Source organism: Chinchilla lanigera, unplaced genomic scaffold (assembly GCF_000276665.1).
Source record: "Chinchilla lanigera isolate Chin_1 unplaced genomic scaffold, ChiLan1.0 scaffold00101, whole genome shotgun sequence".
NCBI classification, from domain to species: domain Eukaryota; kingdom Metazoa; phylum Chordata; class Mammalia; order Rodentia; family Chinchillidae; genus Chinchilla; species Chinchilla lanigera.
The window spans coordinates 4,269,993-4,292,592 of record NW_004955502.1 but is presented as its reverse complement, the minus strand read 5'-3'; the positions used below and the strand labels follow the sequence as shown (position 1 = coordinate 4,292,592).

At 39.5% G+C, this 22,600-nt stretch overlaps 1 protein-coding gene across 5 annotated transcripts in view; it reads right to left on the bottom strand.

Annotated features, from left to right (window-relative positions):
* The window catches only part of Myo6 (myosin VI), a 137,922-nt gene that overhangs the window by 64,396 nt on the left and 50,926 nt on the right, over positions 1–22,600 (bottom strand). For all 5 annotated transcript variants that reach the window (XM_005406898.2, XM_013505831.1, XM_013505832.1 and 2 more), the window contains exons 4-10: positions 18,785–18,858; positions 16,354–16,483; positions 14,110–14,215; positions 12,753–12,808; positions 8,112–8,209; positions 7,250–7,414; positions 313–393 (exon numbers count right to left, since the gene is read on the bottom strand). In XM_005406898.2, coding sequence (XP_005406955.1) covers positions 313–393; positions 7,250–7,414; positions 8,112–8,209; positions 12,753–12,808; positions 14,110–14,215; positions 16,354–16,483; positions 18,785–18,858 — 710 coding nt within the window. The remainder of the gene's footprint in view (positions 1–312; positions 394–7,249; positions 7,415–8,111; positions 8,210–12,752; positions 12,809–14,109; positions 14,216–16,353; positions 16,484–18,784; positions 18,859–22,600) is intronic.

The following is a 22,600-nucleotide window of genomic DNA, read 5'->3' as shown; positions in this document are numbered from 1 at the left end:
ATAAATTAAAGACATATTTTATTTTTAATCCAAACAGGTCATAAAAAGGATGTTTCAACGTGCCAAAAGGTGCTGTCCACGGGTGACTCGGGCTTCACCCCGGAAGCAGACTGAGAGGAAAGCCATGAGGCCCCGCGGATGCCACCGAGGGGCAAAGTGCTACACACGAGGGGCTGGGATGTGGACTAAGGTTTCTCACAGACAAGCCTGGCGGTAAGAAATCTTATTTGGGCTCCAAAGTGAAAAATGTTTCTTTCAGCATGATTTGTTCTGCATTAAGCGTTTTAATTTTTAAAAAACAGTCTACTGTACCTCAGGACTTTTACGGTTCTGCAAAATCTGTTTGTCAGTTTCTTTGTTGGCAAAGTACCTGGTGCAGCCTCGGTTTAAATACTATAACAAAGAAATTTAACTATGATTAACATATACGATCCACAGAGAAATAATATAAAAGAAGACGAAATTTATCAAACAGTGCCAACCACAGTGAATTTCTACACATAAATATTAATCTCTCAATTAAAACCAATACTTCTACAAGGAGGGGAAGAGGAGTTAAAGGGAGGATAGGGGATGGGGACAAAAGGAATCAAGTTATATCACATACAGACACAAACGCCCTACGATGCACATGATCACTATGTATACATAAAATGTACCAACAAACTTAATTTTTAAAAAAATCTGTATTTCTACATTTTATAAGCATTTTAATTCAACAGATAAAAGGAAGATATTTAAAAATTCTAACCTCTGAAAGTAGATTAAATGTAATGATTTAAAAAGAAAAATCAATACCATAATCCTCTACTTTTAAAGGGCTGAAATTTCTAATATCAACTATCTTTTTTTAAATATAGTTTATAACATTAAACACTACAGACAATAAGAAAAATAACTTTCCCATGAAATATGCCGACTCTTAAACAAGGGAGCACATGGTGGTTTAATATTTCAATCCCTTGAATTCTAAATAATTAGGATATATTATCCTCCATTTCTCAGTTTTAGACTATTCTTTGAAATATCACTTTCACATTTATTGACAATTAACAGCAACTATTTATAAATTACAGTATTTGCTTTATGGATCAAATATTTCAGTTTTCTTATTTCAATTATTTACACTGGTCCCCCAAAGCATTGTTAAAGCTAAATGTTTTCAAAACATAGAACAAAGGGAGCCACTGGATAAAAGCAGAGGTTGAGCGTTTTCAATTTCAGATTTTCTATGCAAATATTCCAAAATCCAAAACTCCAAACTCCTGACTTTTTTTGGTTTTGTTTTGTTTCTTCAGATGAAGTTCCCCTATGGATTTCAGACTGCCTCGAACTCCTCCTGCCTAACCTTGCCAAGTGCTGCGATTACAGATGTGTGCCACCACACCCAGGCAACAGCAACGCCTCCGGTCCCAGCCACTTCAGATAAAAGATGTTCAATCTGCAATGTACTGTTACAAAGAGAACCTGCTACAGTACTCACATTTATGAGGAGTCAGGAAGGAAGTACACAGAAATCGGATGGAAAGAAGTATTTTTAAAATACTGGCTTCTCTTCAACCGGTCACTAGGATTCCACTATAAAATACCATGAATTATAAGATAAAAAGTATGTGTCTATGTGTGTGTGTGTGTGTGTGTGTGTGTGTGTGTGTAGCTCAGAAAAAATTACTGTAAATTTGAATAATTCATGGGACAAATATTTTAGATGATCAATGCATCTATCACTCCCCTTCCATTTTAATTAAATACTAAAATACAGCAAAATCAGACAGTGACTTCACAGGTTTTTTTTCTTCCCTGAATCTTGTTTTTTGTTTTTGTTTTTGTTTTTTTTTTTGGTTTTTCTCCGGTACCGGGAACCGAACTCACAACCTTGCACTTGCCAGGCAGGCGCTTTTGCCGCTGAGCTAAATCCCCAGCCCCTCTTCCCTGAATCTTTAAGGTAAAAAAGGAGAGGGAATATAAGGCTGCTAAGCATTTTCAATTGACTATTTCAAACAAAAGCTCTTCTTACTTCATAGAGTAATTCTAATTTAAACACAAGGTCAAAACAAATGTTTCACTTGCTAGAGAGTGTTTTTATCTCCCAATGCTAATATTTCACTCGAATATTTGACTTATAAACAATTACAGCTAGCATTAGTCCCTAGTCCAGCACTTGTACAGGGGCCAGGATTCAACCCCTAGAACAGCAAAAACTTAAAAACCCAGAAAGAGACCTGTTTCTTCCACCTTCTCTACATGAGCAGCAGTTACCACTCCTACCGCTCACATTCGCTCTATCCAGCTTTCATTATGTTCAACGGTGTTTGTACCACTACAGCAAATGTGCCCATGAATTCCAAAGTACTACTCTAAAATTTAATAAAATGGGCATTTTAAATCTTTAATTTCCTAAAACACAGTACATGTGCAGTTAAAATAAATGTTTCCAAACAAGTATATTTCTACCATTCTTGATGAGCCAATCTGGATAAAATAATGGCAGAAAAATCCAACTATTTTAGAAGCGTACACCCTAACATAGGGCTCTCCTTTGTACACAACGTGTTCTATCGGGCATAACTAGAGAGCTTAACTATAAAAAAAACTGATGAAATTACCAACATTCTCAAATCTACGTGAGCTGGATGATTTGGGAGGGAGCAAAGAGTGTGTGTGCTGGCGTGAGGGGAGGGTGTGAGGTGGCAAGTGCGCGCTCTCCCCCTCCGCCTGTCACAGGGAGGACTGTGCTGCGACAAAGGACATCACACCTGCTGCTTCACTTTGCAAGGCAAGAAACGTGACATGCTGACAAGGCCTGATGGTTGTTACAGTTTATGACTCAAAGTAAGTCACGTTCCCTTTCTAAAAACAACAGTGAAGACTGTCTCTTCTATCTTCATGAAGACAATAATGTTAGCAACTAACTGCAAATTTCAATTAGGAGGGACACCCAGCATCAAGTGGGCAGCGCGTCTGTTCACAGGACGATGGTCCCAAGTGTCAGTGCTCAGGGAGGCGTTGGATGTTTAGGGCATACCACCCACAGAAAAATTACTGATAAACTGATGAAACTCTTTTCATATTTCCTATTTTATTTTATTTTAAAGAAAGTAAATGAGGAAAAAAGAAGAACAATAGCAGCATACCAGCCTCACAGACATAAACAAACCAAAGCAAGAACATTTAAAGTGATACAGGGTTTCAAGACAAAATAATATGAATTAACAGTGGTTGTTATATTACATATTGCTATCCTCAACTATGTTGCTCAGGTTACCAGACATATTTCCTATTATCACACAAAACTGTTTTTTGTTTTTTTTTGTTTGTTTGTTGTTTTTTTTCTGGTACCGGGAATCGAACTTACGACCTTGCACTTGCCAGGCAGGCGCTGGGCCACTGAGCTAAATCCCCAGCCTATCACACAAAATTAATAAAAAACTTTGCACTTTTTAGTCATCCTGTATTTAACCAAGAGGACTGGCAAGTGGTTAATATGAAGTAGTTAATATGTCTGGCCTTTTCTACACAAGGCCAGACATTTTAGGAGCACATAAAGAGATCTCCCAATATACTTACACTACTTGCAGTGAAAGCGAAGCTGTCTGCAAAAACATGAATAAACACATAGAGGAATAATTAAATGTAATAATAAGGGTCATGTTTCTCAAATAGACCACTCCTGCCCAAAAGGACTAGCAGAATCACTTGGGGACTCTGTCCAAACTACATTCCTTATTCCCATTCCATGAGAGTCACACTACCAGTCAGGAGCACTACCTTCTAGCTGAGATTTTGTACATTATGTCACCCATCCCAATCACCACTTCTTGATACTCTACGACCCAGGCTTGTGATTCGCTACACTCCTCATAATTCCAAATGACCTTCCTTTCTTGGGCAACTTTTCGTCTGCATATCCCTGTCAGCTCCAGGTTGGGATCTTGGCACACGCTTCTCTACATTATGCCTGGGCAATCCCATGTGCTCGCTGCCATTGTTATAACTATCACCTAAGTACTGGAATTTAGCAAAATTCTATCTCTAGCACTAGCACTAATCTTCACACTAGTGTTTCTGTCTTCCAGACATCTCCACATAGATGACCCATCCTCTATGCCACAGCCTTACCTCTGGACCCAATAATGGTATTTTCATCCACCTAGTTGTCCAAGTCACTTTTTAAAAATTATTCTGCACCCCTTCTTCTCCTTACTGTATTTAATCTCAAAGTCCTACCAACACTGCCTTTGAATATATGGCACATTTTCTCCTCTATAATTCAATCATTGCTAAACCAATTCAGGCACTTTTCCAACTCTTACTTCAACTACAGTTGTAGGTTCCTAAACAATCCACCAATAGTATCAATATCTATCTACTCTCTCCCCTTAAAACCATTCTCCAGGGATCTCACCTTAGTGAAAAGTTTTTGCACATCAAAAGAAATCACCAACAGAGTAAAAAGAAAACTCATGAATTGGGAAAAAATTATAGCTGACTGTCCCTCAGACAAAGGACTTCTATCTAGAATATATAAAGAAATTTTAAAAATTAGACCCCCAAAATTCAAAGACCCAATTAAAAAATGGGCATCTGAGATGAATACACATTTTTCAGAAGACCAAATCTATTTTTTACAGATAAGTCAAGAAATACAAATGGCAAATAAATATATGAAAAAATGTTCAACATCACTGTTCAACATCATTGATCATTCAAGAAATGCAAATTAAAACAACACTGAGATTCCATCTCACCCCAGAAAGAATGACTACCATTAAGAAATCAACCAATAACAAATGCTGGAGAGGCTTCAGGGTAAAAGGAACACTTCTCCATTGTTGGTGGGAGTGCAGACTGGTGCAACCACTGTGGAAATCAGTGTGGAAATTCCTCAGAAAACTAGTATTAGAGGTCCCATCAACCCAGCTATTCCCCTTCTGGATGTTTTTCTAGAAGAACTGAAAAGGTCATATCACAGCGATATATGTGTACCCATGTTTAGAGCAGCACAATTTGTCATAGCTACATCTTAGAAACTACCCAAATGTCCATCCACTGAGGAATGGATAAAAAAGATATGGTATTTTTATATAGTGGAATATTACTCAGCTATAAAGAAAGATAAACTGCAGGCTTTTATAGGTAAATGGATGCAACTAGAGACCATACTCATAAAGGAAATAATTCAGACCCTCATGTATAAACATCATATTGTCTCCCCAGTATAAGAACCTGAAAAAGTAAATAAAACCCTAAAGGTACACCACATACTGTGAAAGGGAAAGAAGTTGCTCGAAGGGAAGGAACAACTGGGATGACGGAAAGGAGAAAAGAAAGAAAGGAAGGGAAAAAATGCATATGTACATACAAGGATAGCTGGGATAACTGTACTGCTGATGTCTATTGATTTACTGAAAGGAACAGTTAATGCTTAAATTTTTCTTTTTCTGATCAATTTTGCATGATTATATCTGGTAATATGAACAACTAATTTGAAGACAACCATATGCAATATAACAATGATTGCTGAATCCCTACTATCTTGATTAGTGAAACTCTGTATCGTTTCTAATGGTTTTCATTATTTTTTATCCTCTCTAATTGTTTGATCAATCTTGCATTCTTACATCTGGTAATCTGAGCAACTTCACTGAAAATAAAAATATGTAATACAACCACTGTTAACTTCCTATCACCTTGTTTTGAAGTTCTGTATCGTTTTTATTGTCTTTGTGTTGTTTTGTTTTTGTCTTGGTTGTTGTTACTTTGTTTTCTCTTTAAAAAAAAAAAAAACATCCTTCATACTAAAGTCAAAGACAAGCACAGATCTGGTGTCCGTCTTCGCACCTAAGCACTGCAGAGCCTCCCGGCCTCCCTCCCACTACTTCCCACCTTACTCTTTACTGTGTCTCTTGCCCTTCCTTGTTCATCTGTTCGGCATCTACCAGGAATGCCTTTTGCATCTTTGCTCACCTTGTGAACACTTGAAAATCGTTCAGAACTCTGAGCAAATAATCCATTCTTCCAGTAAGCTTTTCAGCATCCCTAGGCTGCGAAAGTATTCTACGTGTGCCTCTTTCTTATTAAACAGATCAAGGGGACTTCAGTGTGCAATTCTCACAACATTCCAAGCACTCAGGAACAGGGACCGTGCCTTATTTATCTTTTCAATCTTGGCACAATGCCTGACATCTAATGGGCAGGCAATAAATATGTGTTATTTAAGTGAGTTATGGCATATAACCATATGTCCTTTATTAATATTAATTCAGTGACCAAATCTATTTTTTACAGGTAAGTCAAGGGTAACTTTAAAGCTAGTATTACTGAATTATTATAAATTTCTGAACAAGTTTAAATTAATATGGGGCTTGGGGCTGGGGATTTAGCTCAGCGACAAAAGCGCTTGCCTGGCAAGCGCAAGGTCGTGAGTTCGGTTCCTGGTACCGGAGAAAAACCAAAAAAACAACAAAAAAAAATAATAATAATCTGGAGCTTAACATCTATCCTTTAAGGTACTGCGTTACACACTTGCTCACACAGCACTATACAGGTTAGTGATCTTTACCTGAACTACTTCAAACAAGTGTGTCAGATTTTACAGTTTCTTAACTTTGGAGTATTTGCATAGATTTCTAGTTGAGACTCCCTAGTCCCAAAATTCAAAACTGTAGATCTTGAAATGGCTTAGATTTGAGATTTTTGGATGAGAGACGCTCAACTACTCACATTATAACTCAAATAAACCTCAACAGTGAGCTCTTTGGTACAGCAATCATTCCAGCACATCATACAGTCACCTGTCAGCATTCAAGGGGAGTGACTCCTTGACCTCCAGTGCATACCGGATATCAAAATCCCCAGATGCCAAGTGCTTTACATAAAATGGCAGTCTTGGTATATAATTGCACATACCTTCTGATGCACTATAAAGCATCTCTGGATTACTTACAACACTTAGTAAAATGTTATTGCTAAGTAAACAGCTGTTGTATTTCTTCTTTAGGGAATGGTGACAAAGGAAAACTGTGAAGATTGAGAAAAGACATAACTTCCCCCCTCCCCTTTCCCTCCCAGCAAACACTTTCAACACACAGAGGTGGAAGGCACAGAGACACGGAGGGCCAGCTGGACTGGAGGTAATGTACGTTATCACCACACACACCTACATTTCCGAACCTGCTACATTAAAAGTACATTAAGTTTTAGGAATGAAGGCAACTCAATTTGCAAGCACTGCTTTCTTCCAACCTACCCGAAAATTATCTGGGGAGCTCAGATGAAGTTTTTCCCTAATATCTTCAGAAGCACCAGCACACAACCTATAAAAGATATGATAATTCCTTTCCTCTTTGCCTTGAACGCAGATCCTAGATTTCTCTAGAAGATAATGTGAAACAAATCCTCCAACAACTGAACTCTAGAAAACAAAACAGGAAAAGAAAACATTCTCCGTTTAGTCTTAATGCAGAACACAACAATATGAAATTATTTATCTTTTCTAATAAGTATCTATCAAAGAGGTTATAATACTCATCAAACAGAGGAAAAAGCGTCAGTTTAGTCTATTTGTAAAGGCCACCCTTCACTTTGGACATCCTCATTCGGTCTCTACACAGGTCCTTCTAAGTTTCAAGCCTCTACAGAATCAGAAGTGCGCGCACAGTGTGCCTCAGTGTAAGTGCCCACAATGGGCCACTCTACAGCTGTGAAGAACTAGTTTATGAAGAGTAGAAGAAAAGAGTTCAGCGGCATCAAAGGACTGACAGGAGGAAAGCACTGATTACTCTGACTTCATTGGTACACACTGGTGAAGTATCACAGTGTGCGCTTTAAACATATACAATAACTAGCACGTTGATGAAGACAACAACATCAGAAAAAAGAAAGAATAGAACAGATATCAATTTGTACTCCATGATGCTGTCAGATCCAAGATTTGGGTTATAAACAAAAGAGCTTTGGATAGTCATAGTGAATACATTCGTTCTCCTATCAAAAGTAATCAAAAACAATTCAAGGAATGTAGCGTAAGTATAGCCCAGATTCTCACAAGATGCTTACATTTTCCATTATCACTACCCAAACATATCACCCCCAAGCTCACTTCCACTTACCTTTTCATTGAAATGTATTTCCACAAATTTTCCAAATCGACTGCTATTATTGTTGCGAACAGTCTTTGCATTTCCAAACGCCTCTAAAAGTGGATTAGCTATTAAGAGAGAAATGAAAATATCTCATCAATAAATGAACATGAAAGAAAACTACAAAATTTATATGTATAGTATCTCTCCTTATAAAAAATACTACAATAAATATTCTTGAAAAAAAAATTTTTTTTTTTTTGGCAGTACCGGGGATTGAACTCATGACCTTGCACTTGCCAGGCAGGCGCTTATGCCACTGAGCTATATCCCCAGCCCCACTTGAAAGTATTAATGTAGAGGAATTATGTAATCTAAAATTCTACAAGCACTTAATGATTACCCACTCACTATGTTCAGATACTACTCAAGCACAAGAGATAGAAAAATTACACAAAATATACGAAAAGAAAAGGTAAATGTTATAGGAAAGACTAAATTTCTAAAAGTCACTAGATTAAAGAACTTAGAATTCAGTTTTTAAAATTACTCACTATGACATTCACAGTTATAACAAGTACATCAACCCTAGGCTACTGATTAGAGCGGGTGTGGTGGCGCATGCCTGTAATCCCAGCACTCAGGAGGCTGAGGCAGGAGGACTGTTGCAAATTCAAGACCAGCCTGGGCTACAAAGTGAGCTCAAAGCCAGCCTGAACTGCATAGCCAGACCCTGTCTCAAAAAGACAAAAAAAAAAGACTACTGATTATAGCATATAAAATAGCAAAAATACAGGCAAGAAAGTTAGTATTTAACTTACTTTTCTAACATTTTTATGTTGTTATAACCTCCAGATTAAACATTTTTATATACACATCCAATTCAGTTTAACAACTTAAGAGGCTATAGAATTAAGAAAGGTTCTCAGTTTTAACTGACTAAACACAAGTTACCAGAACCTACACTTACACCCATCGAAGCCTCCACTCCAAACCGGCATCAGCAGTAATCTAACATCTTCCTCTGCACCAACCTCAACTGCTCCATATATCCTCAGAGTAGTTCCTGCAATGCCTTTTAAAGTCCATTTTCCTGATTCTATCCATGGAAGAAAGCTCAACTGGTCTCCACAAACCCTTTTAAAGATCACTTCTTGGTCACTTCATTTGCCACAATAATTTAAAAAGGATTAAAACTACAAAAAAATGTTATGATACATCCCTTACTTTTCAGGTGGGCAAGGAAACTGGGACCTATAAGGTAACTTAACTCTCAAGGGCTTGATGGCTGACTGGTGACAGAAAAGAGACTCAGCCAGGCGTGGTGGCGCATGCCTGTAATCCCAGCACTCAGGAAGCGGAGACAGGAGGATCGTTGTGAGTTCGAGACCAGCCTAGGCTATAAAGTGAGCTCAAGGCCAGCCTGAACTGCATAGTGAGACCCTGTCTCAAAAATACACACACACAAAAAAAGACTCAGTCACAGGCCTCCCAAACTCCCTTACTAATGACCTACAAAATAATTTAAGTAAAATTTAATGCATGTAAAACATCTCAAAATAGGCTAAGAAATGCTCCATCAGACAACCACGTGTACTCACGCTATTAATAATAAACACAGTCCCCAAACAACAAATAGATTTTCATTACAAATGCGTCAACCCATCCTGCAGCCACACAGTTACATCTACAAGGCTGCAGAAACACTCAGAATAGCCCTCTCCAACTTCTCACATACACTACACAGTACACGGCACATTACCACAGAAAAGACCAGGCTTATGTCTAATTTTCAAGTAAATAAATCAGAAAACTAATTAGTCTTTTATTGAATTAACCCATTGTTTTATTTATTCAATGATTATTTTTCTTTTGTATAAGAATTCAAACTCAGGATCTTGCGCTTGCCAGACAGGCGCTGCACCCCTGAGCTGAATCCCCGGCCCTTACTCAATCTTCAAGGGTGAATCTGAGTATGTCACGGGGGGCACTAGAGAAAGGGAGAAGAGAAAGAGTAAACAGAGACGCCTAAAGCACTTCCAGGACCTGTCAGAGACCAACAGGACTAAAGCATGAAGTCACAGAGGAACGCAGACTCAGACCAGATGAGAAGGGGCAAGAGCTAGGCCGGGGAGTGCGGCGCAGGGCCAGCCAGGGTTCTGGAGCACGCTCATGAGAGCAGTATGGAGCCGATAGAAGATGGAAAGCACTCATCCCACTTCCACAAGGGAGTGGACAGCGGCAAGCACATGAAAGAGGGGAGCAGCCAGGACAGCTGACTCAGGGTGATGATGGCCGCGTCCAGCTGTCTCCAAACCAAGGTGCAAGGAGCTCTCTAAGGGGTCTGCAAACAAGGACAGCTTAAGGAAATCAGCTCACCCTCCTGCCTGCCACGGAACACTTGAACTGAAACAGTTTTCCCAAAAACAGAACCTTAACACCAAATAATTCTGCTTCCTCCTTCCTTCTTTACAGAAACATAAGGCCCAAAAAAAACAACAGGAAGAGGTTCTTGTCTTCCTTCCATTTACTCAGTGGATTTTTTTTTATTTTATGAAAAAAAAGTAAAAGAAAATCTCTTAACAAGATAATAGGAGAATAACAACAGTTAATACATTGCATATTATTATCTTTAAAGTAGTTACTCAGAGTACAAGATATGGGCATAAAAAACTCTCCAATCAATGAAAGTGCAAACCTGCCTTTTCTATGAACTAAGAGATGCTAATAGTATAACTAACTTGCATTTTTTTCTCTTCTTTCCTTTAGGCTTTCCCTCATCCTAGTTTCTTTTCCCTTTTTAACAATTTTTCCCCATTTCACAGTATGTATTATACATTTTAGACCTTATCATATCAGGGAAGCAATACAAAGTTTATACATGTGACTCTGATTTATTTCACTAATGAGTGTGATCTCAAAGTACATCCATTTACCTATAAAAGTCTCAAGTTTATCATTCTTTATGGCTGAGCAGTAATCCACTATATAAAAATACCACATTTTTTTTACCCATTCCTTTGTTGATGGGCATCTGGGTTGTTTCCAGGATTTAGCTATGACAAATTGTGCTGCTATAAACATGGGTGCACATATACCATTGTGGTATGATGTTTTTAATTCTTCTGGGAAAATACCCAGAAGGGAAATAGCTGGGTTGAATGGGACCTCTAATCCTTGCTTTTTGAGTAATCTCCATACTGATTTCCACAGTGGTTGTACCAGTCTACACTCCCACCAACAGTGGAGAAGGGTTCCTTTATCACCCAGCCCCTTCAGTATTTTTTTTTGGTACCAGCAAGTGAGCTCAGGACCTTGTACTTGCCAGGCAGGTGCTTATGCCACTGAGCTATATCCCCGGCCAGCATTTGTTATTGGTTGATTTGATGATAGCCTTTCTTTCCGGAGTGAGATGAAATTTCAGTGCTATTTTAATTTGCATCTCTTGAATGACCAGTAATGTTGAACATTTTTTCATATATTTGTTTGCCATTTATATTTCATCTGAGAAGTGTGTATTCCTCTCAGATGCCCATTTTTGGATTGGGTCTTTGAATCTGGGGGGTGGGGTCTGATTTTTTTCAATTCTTTATACGTTCTAGATAGAAATCCTTTATCTGAGGGACAACTGGCTAAAATTCTTTCCCAATCTGTGGTTTGTCTTTTCACTCTGTTAATTTTTTTTGATGTGCAAAAGCTTTTTAATAAGATGAGGTCCCAGTTGTTGGTACTCTGAAGTATTTCCTGTGCAGTTTAGGTTTTGTTCATGAACTCTCTGCCTACCCCTATGTCTTCAAGATTTCTACCTACTCTCTCTTCCAGGAGATTGTTTCTGTTTTAATATTTAGATCTTTGATCCATTTTGACTTTAGTGCATGGTGATAGACATGGGTCTAGTTTTAATATTTGACATGTGGAAAACCAGTTTTTCTAGCACCATTTATCAAAGAGGCTGTCTTTCTTCCTATGAACATGTTTGCCCCCTTTGTGAAAGATAAGGTGGCTGAGCATGTTTGTAGCTGTGTCTGAATCTTCTAATCTGTTCCACTGATCCTCAGGTCTGTTTTTTTGTCACTACCATGCTGATTTTACCACAGTAGTTTTGCAGTATAATTTCTTCCTTTCTTTCTTTCTTTTGTCATTTTGAGACAGGGTCTCACTGTGCAGTTCAGACTGGTCTTGAATTCACTATGTAGCCCAGGCTAGCCTCGAACTCACAACGATCTTCGTGCCTCAGCCTTCCAAGTGCTGGGATTACAGGCACATGCCACCACGCCAGCTTGTAGTACATAATTTCAAGTCAGGGATTGCAATGCCTCCTGCCTTGCCTTTGTTGCCCACAATTACTTTTGCTATTCTAGGTCTCTTCTGGTTCTAAATAAATGTTACAAATATTTTCTCTCATTCTGTGAGGTATGCTAATGGTATCATGATCAGTGGATGTTTATAGTATGCATTAGGCACTGTAGACATCCCTGCCTTCCAGTACTTGTGTACAGTGGGCCACGGGGAGCAATGAGAAGCAGTAAGGAAGATGACACCTGAGCAAAGACTTACCAGAGAGGGGAGAGCCTATGTACTCTAGAAGAAGAACTGTCCAGATCACTGAAAAAATTCTTGTACATTAATTTCAACACATACGAAATGAAGGAAAATAAAAGTAAACAATACCTTCAACAATCCTGTCATCAATATCTTGACCTGTTCCATAGGACTCAGTCAGGTATCTGTTTAAAGCAAAGGATTAAAAACCTGGATGATAGTAATATTGTATGCAATAGATTTATAATTTCTGTATTATTTAGTACATATAAGCCTGAAACCTGGATCATCCTTCTAACTTTAAAAATTACAGACTTATGTTCAAATGTATTTTTATAGCTTTAAATTTATCTAGAATTCTATTTAAATTATCTTTAACATCTAAATCAGTATTTTTACATTATTTTTGGAAATATTCTGATTTTAAACAACTATCATATTTGGTTTTAAATACATCACTCATTTCACATGGGAATACTCACCAACCATGAGACTTCAAAGCCTTCTGCCACAGCCTATTAATTCAGCCTTTTTTTGCTACAGAAAAGAAGGCAATCTGCCACTGAGCAACTAGGAAGTCACCCTGGGAAGAGTGTGACGGCAGCTAAGGAGGCAGGGTGGGAGAAGGTGCAGGGAGGTGGCAATGCAAAGGCCAGATGTCATAAACTCCAAGTAAAAATGACCCCAAGAGGAGGAGTGACTAAGTGGAGAAATGACTAAAAATGACTAAGAGGAGAAACCCTGAGAGCAGAACATCCCCGTGGAAGCAAACTTCGAAGGAACATGCCCAACTTTCCCTTCGCTTAGCTAGCACTGGTCTCTTCCAGGATCCTTACATGTCAGAGCTGGCTTTCAAGAACCTTCAGATCAGCTTCCATAAAAAGGGCTTGTTTCTTTAAAACAGTACAGCCTACCATTCCAAACTATGTCCCAAAGTATGTCAATGTATTAAAAGTCAACTTAAATATTTGCACACCCATGTTCATAACTACACTATTCGCAACAGTCACAGGCGGAGCAGCCCAGATGTCTGTCAGCAAAGATGTGGATGAGCAAAATGCAGGGTATACCTACAAGGGAATACTATTTGGCCTTTAAAAGGAAGGAAATTCTAACATATACTGCAACATGGGACACATGCTACATGGTGAAATCTTTTTATGATACAAGCAGCCCTAGAAAGACAAACCCTATGTGATCCCACCTATCTGTGGTACCTAGAGTACTTACAACCATAGAAACAGCACAGCGGTGCTTGCCAGGGCTAGAGGAGTGGCAAAAGCAGAGTTACGTAATCGGCAAAAAGCTTCAGTTACCCAAGATGAAAATGCCTACAGACCGGCTGCAGAACAATGTGAATGTGCTTAACATTACTGAACTGTACCCTAAGAAAAGGTTTACGTGGCAAATTTCACATTACACGTCTTAAGCTCTAAAATCATGGCACCCTGTTCCAAAATATTTCAAGCCAGCTAAAAATACTCACCTTAGAACAAATTTTGTATTTTCTGTTTTTCCAGCTCCTGATTCCCCAGATACAATGACAGACTGACTCATCCTGAGCACCTTCATGTCCCGGAAAGCCTTGTCAGCTAGGGTCAAAGTAACACGTCAGTGACCGACAGCATATTAAACAGAAGCCGTCAACGACAGAGGCTCACTGGGGAGCATGCGCACACAAAGAAACCATAAATGTGTCTTAGAAGGGAAAGTTTAGAACAGTCATTTAAAAGTGTTCAAAACATTTCTAGGAGTATTTATTTTTAATATTTGATCCTAACAACTAAATAATACAAAATCCAAGTCACTTTTAATCTTGTGCTACAATGTCTCTGCATCATTAGCTGTGGTCAGCTCTCCCCAGCATCACAGCAGATTAGCAGAAGGACAGAGAAATGTTCCCTATGCCTAGCTAATGAGAGCCCCACTGAGAAACAAGAGGTAACCAGATGAGAAATCTGGCAACCAGAATTTCTGCTGGGAATAAAAAAACACATAATTGCAAAAATAATTCTGGGGGGTGTTTCTCCCCTACGGATACTATTAAATTCAAACATCTGCAGAATATATCAGCATTTCAAAGGCAAACTTTGCTGCTTTAAAAATCTTAGATTTGCTATTGTTTATATGTAATTTTTAACTATTTTCACCTATACTGTACAATTTAAACTATAAAGTCAAAGTTGTTTAAGTTTAAAATTAAGCTCTTGACCAATGTGGCTCAGTAAGACAACTATTTCTCACCTCAAAATGTGTGCCAACCATACCAATGAGGAGCTTTACAAATGTCTTTTTCTCTGAAGACAGAATACAGCCATCCAGCCTGGATGTGGTTCCAGTGTCCCCAAGGGTCCACTGTCACAGCAGGCCTGGTCTGCAGGGTGGCAGAGTCTTGGGAAGGTGAAGCCCCATGGGAGGTCCTCGAGCCACTGGGCCATGGCCTCAGAAGCTAACCCTCGAGTTCTTGAAAGAGGGCTGTATAAATGGAGAAAGCCTGTCCTCGCCCTGCTCCTAGTTTGATAGAGTCACTGGCTCACTCTGGCCATGGCTACCCTCAATGAAGTGATTCAGTGAAGGTGTGGTCCACAGCACAAGTGTGTGGCTTGGTCTTCTCCATAACTACCAGCTAAATAATCTCCTCTTCCTGAGGCATACTGTCAAGTATTTTTTTACCGGCATGCATCATGCGTAAGAGTACAAGCATCCCTTTGCCTAACTTATCAATCCTGTTACACACTTTTATAGAATCATTCTAAACACTTTTTAGCAGTCAAAAGGTAAAATTAAAAGCTACCTTATTTACATTTTAAACATGTAACTAACTTCTCTCCAGTGATCAACCTGCTCATATTCGAGTTCTACGGATTGTATACCATTTCATACCCTGATAGGAGCACACATCAATGCTCATCAGAACCGAAAATAAATCTGCTGGGATTGGTGGGTGTATTTACTCTGCCTTGCAGTAGTACATGCCACACACAGCACCAAATCTGCAGGTGAAACGTGGTCAGGCCACAAGCAATATGAAGAGAAGTCCCAATGAGAAGAGGACTGCACTAAAGTGACCCTCAACTGCTGTGAATGCCCAGCTGCAAAGCAGTTAGCTGACATCTCTGAACTTGGTAGGAAACACGATAGTGCATAAATTCTAATTCTGATAGAGTAACTCCATCTCACTGCACCTCAGCGCTGGAGCCTTCAAGATGAGTGAGGCTGCCATCTTCCCATAGTCCTCAGCTACAGGAAGCAGGTAGCACTTTTCACCTCTTCATTTTATGAAACCCTGATGCAAGACAACGCCTGGAAGAAGTCTGCTCTCACTGCCCAAAGCTGGCCCAAGTTACACAAGCAGCAACCTGGGTAAGACAGGAAGGCTCGGGCCTCAGAGCTGTGAGGGAAGACGCTTATAAGATAAAGTAGATCTTACTGAGGAGCCAAAAGAACCATTAGGTCTGCGTTTATCATGCCCTACTTTCAAATGGGCAGACACACGTAAGGAGACACAGGCCTTTACCAAAGACAATGACGTGTGACTGCCCCATGAGTTGGTTGCAAAAGCATTCACCCCCTCACTAAAGAGACCAAAGGTACTGACAACACTTACGCTGTACACCTGATACACACATACGTTCAATTTCTGTTATCTTTAATTAATCCAAAAGGAAAACTGAGCAAATCTGTACAATCTAAGGAAAGATATGAATGAAAATACAATTAAATCCCTTACCAATTGCAAAGACATGAGGCGGCATTGTTCCAAGAGATTTTCCTTGGTATGACTTTATTGCATCTGAAGAATATATTTTAGGTATATCAAAGTACGGGTTCACTGCAATCAGAATGTTGGCAACATACGTCTAAAAGGAAAGGCATAAACATAAAATTTTTCCAGTTACTATTACCATTTAAAGCTGAGCAAGGCTAAAAGGCAAAAGGTCCTTTCAAGTCTCTAGACATCGAGGATTCCAATATCGGCACTAGTATTCTCCACAAGACCCATTACTTCTCCGACTGGGTAAGTCTTTTTACCCTCTCATGTTGCAGTCATCCCAAACTCAGAACGTCTGAAGGTAAGATTCTCTCTTCCAACTCCCTGTGCCTCAAAGAAAACAAACCCCTCCCAAACACTCCCTCAGGTACCTGATGTCACCACCAAGTCACCCTCATTGGAAATCTGAGCTTCTAAAGGCCTGTACCTCAACCAGGCTTCTGCTGATTGCACTTACAAAATCTACTCCCCTCCTTTGATTCCTACAGCCGAATTTGGTGATGTGGGTCTTCTCATAGGCTGCCTCATTCACCCAACAGTGAATGCCCAAGAGAGGTTTGGCACTAAATGACCACCTGGTCTAAGAGTTCTGAGAAACAGCACATGCTGACCACTGACTGGAAGAGTGATGGGCTAAACATCAATGATCAGCTCAAGCTTGCTTTAAATTTGGATCTTAACTGTGGCTTTCAAAGATCAGAAAAACGCACCAGCAGGATTTATAAAATTCCTGCTTAGGGGAGAGTCGTGGTTTAGTAAGACTGGCAAAACTAGAGCACAAAGGGCCCTATTTTTGTCTTTGTTGCTTCCAGTTGTGGACAAGAAATTCTGTGGAAACCCAGGACTCTCATTAGGCTACTAATCTAGAATGTAGAGAATGTTCCCAAAGATGTTTCTTGGAATAAAGTAAAAAACAAGAAATTCTAGATCATAATTTTCCCGGGGAGACAAAAGGAAAGGATCAGGGATTTTAGAAACCATAAAAATGTTAAATGTGGGCTATTATTTCACCAAAATCTAAAAGAGAATAGTGATATCTCTTGATTGGTAAAAAACATAAAGTATCAAATTTAAACCATTACTCTAAATTACTTCCTTCAGTTATTAATTATAGTAACTTCCTCCTTCCTATGTTATAGTAATAATAGTACTTATATTTGCTGATATTTAATAGCTATACCTAAAGGACATAATTGGCTGGGGGGAAATACCAATGACCTGAAAACACAAATGTCGTACTTTGACTCAAAGATGATACCTCACAGTTATTTCTGAATTATCTTTCATTGATTTATTGTACGTTAAACAAATTTTTTGTTGCCTTAACAATTTTTTGTATCACTGCATTATCTAAAAATGGCATTCAGCATACATTAGATTCTGTTCAGTGTAATTTTACTTCTAAACATACTTGTACTCAAGAATATTAATATTTAAAACTAACTATATTCTGTATTTAGATTTTGAAAAAACCTCAGAGAGGAAAGTAAAATCTATGTGCATAATCAGAAGACATGCTGTATAAACCACAGGTAAACTCTTAGAATTCACTACATTAGTTCCATTTCCCAGCTGCCACTACTTGGACAGATGGCAAAGACTAGATGTAATTTAGTCAGAATTAAGTAAGTACAATTAGGCAAACTGATAGTGATATAAAAGATGAAGACTGTCATTTGATCTAGTAAGCGTCAAAGAAGCCATGTGTTTTCTTCTTTCAAAAATAATGAAGAGTCCCATCTTTCTAGCAGGAGAACCACAGTGAGGTAATCTATCTCCAGCCAACAAAAGAATCTAGACTAGCAGATATTAGAACATAAAATCTCAGAGGGGCCCAATGAATAATTGTAATTACAACATAGTAGTGAAGTAACAATTTAGGCTTCACAATCAGCATTTTTATGTTCTTGGTATTTCCTGAGATACTGCTTTCTATTCTAATTTACCTTTTCCTCATTCAAATTTCTGACCTTACTATGTACTCCTTACAGGCTGCCTTTAATTCTCTACAGAACAAAGGGAAAAGTGAAACTAATTAATCAGATCTATAGACATATACCAAAAGACAAGAATCAAAATCCAAAATAATTGTTTTTGTAAACATTTGACTTTGACATTTTAAGTCTGAAAGACAGCAAGTGATGCTCTCACTGTTCACTCCACACAGGAAGTGCCCGCTGTGTGCCAGGCGGACCCTGAGCCTGGAGGTGGAGCAATACACTAGGAGCCCGGCCTTCCTGGAGTTCCCTCTACTGCACAGGCTCAGGTTAGCAGCACTTCCTGGTAGAAAAACGTCACACCTGACGAAGCCAAAGAGTCATGCAAAATAATGACCCCCACAAAAATGTAGGCCATAGCTAAAATACCCGAGCTTAACTAAAATACTTACATAAATTCTGTCTTTACTGTATCGAACTTTGATATTATGGAGCAGTGTGGCTTCATTTAAGTACATTAGTGAACCTAAAACATAAAATTTGTAAATCATTAAACAGTTAAAGAAAAAAAGTTAAATAACCAATATTGTATTAATTGGAATAATTCTGACCCAAGCTTAAAGTCAACTTATTAGGTCAGATTTAAATCCATCTTTTCAAAACCCAGGTAACATGTAAAACCCCAGGGGCTAATTTAAAATAAATCCAGCTGGGGAGGAAGGAATATCATGGTACTGTGCTTGCCTAAAATAAATCCAGTTTACTTATGTTCTTTAAAAACTTATGGTATTTTTAAACAATGAATTTCCAACTAGGAAATACATCTAGTGAGTACCACTGGTGGTATACACCAATAAAGTCTGACTAAAGTCAAGTATTATCCAAAGGGAAAGTACTCCTTTAGGGGACTCTAATTTAGTATACTTCTGACACAAACAAGACACTACATCCATGATGCTCACAGTCTTGTGGATAAAACAGAAGACAAGATGTGGAACAGGTTGGGACAATCAGATCATTCAGTCCCTCCCACCTGACACGGCAATCCTGCGTGGGTTACGTATGCCTTAGCCTACACTGATGCGACACTAATTGAGGCAGAATTGGGGTTGATATCTTGCCTTCTGATGTCTGTTCTAGGGATACATCAAAGTTCCTTCCCAGTCTATTCTCCACGCCCTCCCATCTCCTGAGCTCCATCAGTACCACATGCTACGACAGACAAAACCGGCCCTTTCCTCAGCCCGTGGGTTTCTATTATCAGCACCACACTCCCCCGGTCCTGAGAACCACAAACTCGAGGCAATGCCAGAGCCCTCTCCGCTCATCTTCCTTGCTCCCAACAGTTCCAAGCCTGTGAGGCCCGCAGCAAGCAGCCAACACTCGCCCCATCTGAATCTCTGAAATGCCTCTTTTCTGCCCCTTTCTGCAGTTCCACCTTAATCTTACTATCTCCTGTACGACTACAGATGCTAGTATTTGTCTGTCGCTTCAGCCTCTCTCCTCTGTCAGCCAGACTGCTCAGCACACTGACTAGTTAAATCTTTCTCCATCTCAAAAAAAAGTCAGTGGGTCCCTACCAACTATCAACACCCACACTGAAGTCTGATCAAGGCTTTTAATAAACCTACATCTAAATAACCTTTTTATAAAATCTTTCACAATGTAATACAATCTAACCTATAGGTAGACTGAACAGTTTACCAGCCACCATTCACACAGCAGCTTCTGCTCAGAATACCCTGAAGTGCCAAGAAGCACCCCGTCCTTTAAGGCCATCTCAGAGACCCTCTCAGTGCTGGCCCAGGCGCCCCACAACCTTCAGGGCCACTCTCGTCTCTGGATCCTCTTCACTCCGCTCCCCACCCACACCTGTACTGTGGTGATAACTTACGCATCAGGGTTTGGCACAAGGGCCTTGGGAAGGGATGCAGCTTGATTACTTATTCTTGTGCTGGATCCTCAGTGGTGCTGTATGCAGGTCCACACTGCACACGTCCGGCACACAATTCAACACCTGTCCATGCTGTCAAGCAAGTCTTTCGTTCTGCCTATCTCCACAAAGAAAATCCACACTGCTGCACTCAGATGACACAGTCAGTTCATCTTCCAAGGGCCTCCCTGCTGTCTAACGCCACTGAAGGTGGAACAGAAGAGTACGAAGGCAGTAGAGCCTCTAGCTGACTGGCAGGTTCCCTTCTGGAGGGAGGAGCGGAGGTAGCAGCAGAGGTGTCTCTGGGTTGGGTAGTGGTCACCTGTCTTTTTGCTCCTGCTCTGCTTCCTCCCTAGACTCCAAGAAACCTGGCCTATATGTCATTGTTTCGCTGTTCAAAGCACTCTGCTGCATCACTTGCCCACCTCTTACTTTCCTCTGAAATACTTGGCTGTGGGACATCATCATAACCCTACAAAAGTTACCCTATAAACCTGCACCCAACAGAAATGACTGCTAGCTCTTCCCTCCAGGCTATCAGCTGCCTCCTTGGGGACAGCTGTCCATTAAGCTCAATAAAGCCCTTCAAAGGTACAATATCTGCCAATGAGACTAAGAATTTGGACGAGGGGTTCCTTACATCACACTGCTCAGGCTATTCCATTTTCATGCAAACATGGAGAAAAAGAGAGGATAATATTTTTGACCTTCCATTTGCCCAAGTGAGAAACATTTAAGTCTTACAGGCCTACACCTCCCCGAAGGTGAGACCCAGGGATACGTCCCAGGGTCTCAGGAACAGCTTCCTGCCCCACCCATTTCCTTCCTACCCGCTTCTCCGAACAGTAGGCCCCACCCCTGGGGTTACTTGGATTGGTTATTTTATATGCAATTTTAAATTAACTGTTTACCTTTTATGCCTAATTAGTCATACACTTAACTATATTTAAAAGTAAGATAGAAAAAGTATAAACATAATTTCTTTACAAACATTAGGCTTCTAATGAGCAACAGGTATAACTTCATTATTAAATCTGGTGATCTGACTCAAGAATTAACTGAGTATTTTTAAGATCCCGCTTATTGAATACAGCCCTAGTTCAATGAAGAAAAATAATTTCAACACAGTACAAGCCAATGAATTCCAGATTTATATAGTTATAAAAGCCATTCCTTACTGAGACAAATAAGCCAACTTTTAAGATTCTGTGTAATCTCACACTCTGTACTTACTCTTCAACATCTAACAGCTTTTACCCACAGAGAACAGTGTATATCATTTAAGCAACAGTAGCTCAAAGCATGAAAATATGCTATTTTCTTTTTAATTACTGATGTTATATCCATGAATTATTTTTCTATTCTTGTGTCAATGCTCACAAATCAAGTAAAAAAGGCAAAACTAACACATCCACGTCTAAATAGAAACCCTTTACCAGAAAACTTGGAGCTAACAACAGGTAATGCATTTTTGCTATATTGTTACAGCACCAACTAAAGACAACACTTATTTTGTTTTTGTTTTTTGAGACAGAGTCTCACTATGTAGTTCAGGCCAATCTTGAACTCACTATGTAGCTCAGGCTGGCCTCGAACTTCCAGTGATCCTCCTGCCTCAGCCTCCCAAGTGCTGAGATTACAGGTATATGCCACTGGGCCAGGCCTAAAGAGAACATATAGCTCAGTTTCAATTGAACATATATCTTAGTTTTATCACACAGTTCAGAAGACACTCCATGGACATCAATCATCTATCATGACATTATCATTATGACACTGAAAAGAGGAAATAATTTTAGATACACATTTGAGGCCCTAACAATGTCAGTGTGTCATTTGGATAGCTCAGTAGTACCATGACAAGACTGACAAAAGAAGGACAAAGACAGAAAACCGACATTCTAAAATCAACCAAAGCTGCATTTATGAAGAGTTTCGTAACATGTAACAATAACAGTCATAATAACACCCCCATTGTATAGATGAGAATCTCAAGAGGGTTAAGTTGCCCAGGACACTCAGAATCACAACTGAGGCCTGCCTTCTTCCAGCCCAGGGGTCCCTCATGACGCCATCTATTCTATGATGCCTTTACTCACAGACAGGCTTACTCAATTGTGAACTCTGGTAAAAATCTGTGAGAATAACTCTGTGCCTTTGCCTCATCTTTTCTCTCAAAATAGAGTTTGTAATATTGGGCACCACGTCAACTGGACGTGATGTTCAAATACTTCCATAGTCTGGTTTGAAACACACCCCAGAACTCCATGTCCAGAGCGTGGTGCTTGGCTCAGTGCTATTACAAGATGGTGAGAACTTCAAAGGGGGCTCAGGA